This window comes from Apis dorsata, unplaced genomic scaffold (genome assembly GCF_000469605.1).
Source record: "Apis dorsata unplaced genomic scaffold, Apis dorsata 1.3 scaffold_5, whole genome shotgun sequence".
In the NCBI taxonomy this organism is placed as follows: domain Eukaryota; kingdom Metazoa; phylum Arthropoda; class Insecta; order Hymenoptera; family Apidae; genus Apis; species Apis dorsata.
This window is the reverse complement of record NW_006263308.1, coordinates 905117-911155: the sequence shown is the minus strand read 5'-3', so window position 1 is coordinate 911155 and position 6039 is coordinate 905117. Positions and strand designations below refer to the sequence as shown.

Sequence of the window (6039 nt, the reverse complement as noted above, 5' to 3'; positions counted from 1 at the left end):
ATATATATATATATATATATATATAATTATATCGCACAGAGGGTAACTCTTAAGAAAAAGTTACGTGTGATAAGCAACGTTTGATCGTGGCTCGTATAATATTTCTTTTGTGTTAACTCTTTCGAAATGAGTACGAGATATCTTACGATACGATGCCCTTCGTAGAGGAAACGATCCAGATCGAAAAAAATTCTTCGAAATGTAATTTTCTTTCTCTTTTTTTTTTTCTTTTTCAAATTTATATCGAGATAAATGTTTTCTTTTATTTGAATTGAAGAAAAATTTTGAGAAAAGGGATTGTTATTATTAATGTTTTATATCTCGATATCTTTTCTCTATTCGCGAGATATTAAAATTTAATGACTCGCCAAGGGAACGAAAAAAATATATTCTTCCCCCCTTATCTCGAATCGCTTTACAAATCTTCACGCAGTTTAAAACACGTGAGAATTTATCAGAAGCGTTCCATTATCAGGTGGCAGATAATTTCATAGCAGTGCCATTCCATCAGACGAACGGGGGAAAATAATGTATTCACGAGAAGATTTCTTTTTTTTTTTTTTTTTGAAAAGATGAAAGAATATCCGTTTAACCGTAATTAATAATAGTGAAAAAGGAATTGTTATAATTGCACATTTATAATTGTACTCCATCGTTTTATTAAACAGTTAAGAAATAGCGTAGAAATGGCCATGGAAAAACCCCGCTCTTTGAAACTTGACTTTTCTCCTCGTTTCTCGACGAGTTTATATTAAACGGTATTCGAGTGACATTATTGGATTCCCTATTTCGTCTATTTCGTATATATAAGGGAACAGAAATTCGAGTCTTATTGATGTCCATTCTCTTTGTAATTCAAAAAAAAAGAAAAAAAGAAAAAAGAAAGAAAGAAGAGCACATGCAACGATTTCAAATAATATACGTGGAAAGTACATTTAACTTGATACATTCACCATACGATACATAAACACGATAAAATCATTAAACCCAAGATCTATCAAATAAAATGAAAGCAATAATACAATTATCTGAGCCAGAGTTAAAATCGAACATGTAATGAAATCACAATCGACTGTTATAATTTCTAACCACGACATCCTTTTGATTAAATTATTGAAAAATAAATTAAATCCCGAAATATCGATTTCATACATGAATTATTTCATTTTATCACCGAAATGTGGAATAGTGAGACGCGTTATGTATTTGTTAAATAAATTATCGAGACTATTTACAGAATGGTAGAAATGAGGTCAGCGAGATTCCATAGTTCAAAAAATAAAAAAATATAGAATTAAATTTTTTTCATTTTCTAATAAATCGAAGTTTGAACACTTTTCGAGGGAAAGAGTTAATTCTTGATTGGATACAATCATTCGACTTGTGTATTGTGAAAATAAGGAAAAAACATAGGATAAAATTTTAAACTTTCTTTTTGAAACAAATCAAGGATCAAAGAATCGTATAATCGATGAATTTTTCCATAAAAAAGTATATTCTCTATACTCTTTCCTTATTTTCATATTCGACATAACCTATTAACGATTCATTCACATGCCACAAACAATTTATTACTAATTTCACTCGTTTGAAAAGTTTGAAAAATTTTATTCTTTATTTTATTTTTTCTACTCCTTGTTCTTCATTTTCTCTCTATTTTTAACCACAGAATCTCTCTTTAAACTTTATTTGCATCGTGTGTGAATTTACGAATCGTCCTACACGAGAATCAAATTTTGTCGCCACTTTCGCCTTTCGCCACAATTTCCCGCGCACTACGTGATCCAAGATGGAGTCGAAATGGATCGAATCCCGAATCGTAGTTTGAAATATTCGTCTCCCCCTTATCATTTATTTCCATCCACCGTTTTTCCATGCGATCAGAAATTTTTTTATCCCTTCTCTTTTCTCTTCTCTCTTTTTTTTTTTCACGTGATTTTTTTCCACTTTCCAGCTTGCACCGCGTCGCAATTCAAATGCAGGAACGAGCAGTGCGTTGACAGCAGCGCACGGTGCAATGGCGTGAACGATTGTTTAGATCGTTCTGACGAGTTAAATTGCCGTGAGTATCACACAATTTTATTCCTTTCTATTATAGCGGCATGGACAATTATTTTCATTAATCCGTTTCGTTAATCAATTCGTTGGGTTTGTCCGTTTATACGTAATATTTGTTGTTTGTTATTTGGTACGTGATAGATACACGAGTGTGTATGTGAGCACCGTGGCATGAATCGAACAGTATAGAAGAATTATTTGTTGCTAAGTAAGAATTATTTGTTTGAAGAATTAATAGTTAATTTGTTTTTACATTATATTTATAATAGTTTTACGAGACGAAGTTTTTTTAAGACAATTCACTTGGCTTATGGCATGCATTCGGAAATAATTTGCCAATTATGTCGCTATTTGCCTCATAATGATTACTAAATATAGTAGAGTTATGACAATCGCTTGAATGACTGGAACTGGAATCATCTTGTTCCTTTTGTTCTTGTATTCCATTGAAATTGAAATGCGCTTGAATTTTTTACTCGAATTCCCTGTTGACATTTAGAAATGCAAATAGTGTGGTAGTGATGAGCACGAATCTCTCGTATGTTCTCGAACAAATTAATATTCATTTAAAATCTATCCGCTAGTCTAGCGGATAGTTTAAATTGAAAAATTAAAAAAAGATTTAAACATCAGTATTATTTTATATTTATTAAGTTTCGTGTATTTTAAATATTCTCAGACTTTTATTGAAATTGATAGTTATTAAATATCAATCAATATTATCATAAAATTTATATATACATATTATTCAACACCACAACACTATTCTAACATTTATATAAAAGACACTTACTCAAAACAATATTCAGTAAATTTTTATTAAGCTTTAAATGTTTCAATTTAGTGTTGTCTTAAATCAAGTTTCCAGTAATAATTATGAGTGTTACGTGCAAACAAAATTTCCTTAGATTTCCTCTTTTAAATCCTCAAACTCCACAACAATCAAAAATTCATTAGACCCAAAAATAAAGCTCCATTTATAATCATGCCATATGTGAAAATATAATATTTTTAGATAATTCATATAGAATCAAAATCATAGCTTATTTAAATCTTAGATTCTTATGAACTCTCTCAAACTTCACAACAATCAAAGATTCATTAGATTCAAAAATAAAATTTCACTTATATAATCATTGTCATATATATAAATATCATAATATTTATATTAGATTCAAATAGAATCAAATTCACAATTAATCCTTATTTAAATCTTCTTATACTTTTCAGAACCCTTAAATTCTCTTAATTCTATCACAATTACGGATTCATTAGATCCAAAAATATTCAAATTTATCACATCATGTCATAATATCTATACTTGAGAATTCATAATCAAAATCACAATTAATCCTTATTCTTCTGAGACTTTTCATATCTCTCAAATTCTCTCATAATCATAGATCTAAAAATATTAAAATTTATCACATCATGTCATAATATCTATACTTGAGAATTCACAATCAAAATCACAATTAATCCTTATTCTTCTGAGACTTTTCATATCTCTCAAATTCTCTTACAATCATAGATCCAAAAATATTCAAATTTATCACATCATGTTATAATATCTATACTTGAAAATTCACAATCAAAATCACAATTAATCCTTATTTTTCTGAAACTTTTTATATCTCTCAAATTCTCTCACAATTATAGATTCACTAGATCCAAAAATATTCAAATTTTCAATTTTGTTCAAATTTATTCAATCCTCATTGACATCATGTCATAATATCTATACTTTAGAATTCACAATCAAAATCACAATTTATTTTTAAATCTTCTGAGACTCTCTTCAAACACTCTTCACAAATTCACAATCATTCAGATTAATTAAACTCTCTATCCTTGAATTTACATTATTCTTCATCTTTCCATAATGATTATCAAAATACTATCCAGAGCATGGCGAATAATTTACACGCAAAATCGAATAAAATCCACGAAAAGGCCAATTTTCTGATTACCATCGTAGAATCCACAGTATCTATATCTAATCTATGCACTATATCTAATCGCTCAGGATATTACAGGATATGCCTAATAATTGCAAAAACTGTGACAATAGCCTGTTCAAAAGATGACCGTGCAAGGGTAGTAGAGATTCTAGAGGAGGAGGGGGGTGCGTTCAGTCATTTTCAGGCCATTGCACTCCTTTCCTCTTTCTTTCCGCCTACCAAGCTACCCTCTGTCTTCCTGTCCTTCCTTTTAACCCCTTATTATTTCCATCGTCTTTTGCGAAGGCACGCTCCGTAGCTGCACGTTCATAGTTAACCCTTAGCACACCAAGATAACGGCATGGTCGCCACGATAACGCATAAGTGTGTAACTGTATTATTGAAAATGATGATTAGAATTTTCGTTGGAACCCGTTGAAAATAATTATTGTGGCACATTTACTTAAATATTAAATATTTTAGTAGTAATTTATTTGTAGAGGAGATGTGTGGAATGTTGAAAATGTGTTTTGATTCTTGCTAAAATAAACGTAAAAGTTTCGAGCCTTGGTTTATTGCTGTTACAAATTTCAAATTTAAATCGAGAAGAAGATGATACAGAAATGTGTGAATAAAAATAAACTTTAATTACTTAACAACTTTTATATAATCAATTTTTGCGCTCGTTTCGACTTTTGGAATCTTCGAACACGTTGTTTCTCGAATATTTTAATATTTTATGAGGATAAATTTTATAATTTTCTTTTTTATGGTACAATGATAATATTTGATGCCATCATGATGATGCGAAAATTAATTATTGTTTCGTTATCTATTTATATTTGGTATTGTTAAAAAAGAAATAGAACGAGTTTGAATGAATTTGGATTAGAATTGAAACATTAGGGATTGGAGAAAAATGTTTAATTGTGTTTGGATCGAAATTTTATTCTTCGACTCTGAAAAGAATGTTGAAAAATTTATTCGATCCTGAAAATTGGCACTCATTTTGGAAAAAGCAGTGTCGAGAACTGGGTTGATTAATTCAGCTTGGGAAACTTCAATAAAACCGCAGGATTGGGGATATCAGGTTAACGCTGTTGATTTTTCTTTCTTGAAAAAACGAATTTCACGAGGATATCACCCAAGCTTATGTTTCTTCTTCGCTACCAAAACTGGATAGATGAATTGATTGGATAGTTTCACTTAAAAAAGAGAGAGAGAGATTTACACGTTGCATTGAATTTTAAAGCTGTGTCAGAAAATAATCGAATTCATTATAATAAGCAATTTGTCATTTCATAATTACAATTCAAAAAACAATTGATAAAAAAAAAGTTGCTCAACAGTACATTTATTCACTTATTTTTCAATGAATTTACAGAATGATGAAATTGGCCATTAATCTGATGATAATAAAATAAAACGATAAATAAGCGAATAATAATAAAAAGTTTTTAAAAGAATACCTGACTTCCAAAAGTCATCCAACAATTACATTTGTTCTTAAACGAATCTACATGATTTTTACATGATTAATGAAATTGGCCAATAATTTAAGATCCAATAATAAAATAAATAAAAATATCAAATATTACTCGAATTTTTCGAAAAATTTCATTGAGATTAATTACTTTATACACTATTCAACAATAAGACCCAGTAATAAAATGAGAGAAACAAAATTTTAAAAATTACATAAGAATACATAATTATACGATTATTCCAAATCACGAGTATATACATATATACAAGAGTGAAAAGGTAAAAACATCAGTCCGATACGCAACGTTGGTGCGTTGTGGCAACACGTGAAGGGTCCAGACGTGAATCAGAATTGGATTAAACCCTGTGAAAACGGATGAAATTCCAGGGCCGAGGCCGCGAAAGGGCCGGCAAGCTTCGCTGGAGATTAACGTCGGATTAAAATTGCAGCCGGTTATTAGGGCGGCTTAATAAACGCGAGTAAATCTCGTTCGGCCACGGGGGCTGCCTTAAATTTGGTTGCGTTGGGGAGGGGGCGTTGTCCGTTTTTGCGACG

The 6039-nt window shown here is 30.3% G+C and overlaps 1 protein-coding gene across 1 annotated transcript in view; it reads left to right on the top strand.

The window, feature by feature from the left end:
* The window catches only part of LOC102672430 (basement membrane-specific heparan sulfate proteoglycan core protein-like), a 162749-nt gene that overhangs the window by 108717 nt on the left and 47993 nt on the right, over positions 1-6039 (top strand). Inside the window, exon 10 of the mRNA XM_031508247.1 lies at positions 1955-2062. Coding sequence (XP_031364107.1) covers positions 1955-2062 — 108 coding nt within the window. The remainder of the gene's footprint in view (positions 1-1954; positions 2063-6039) is intronic.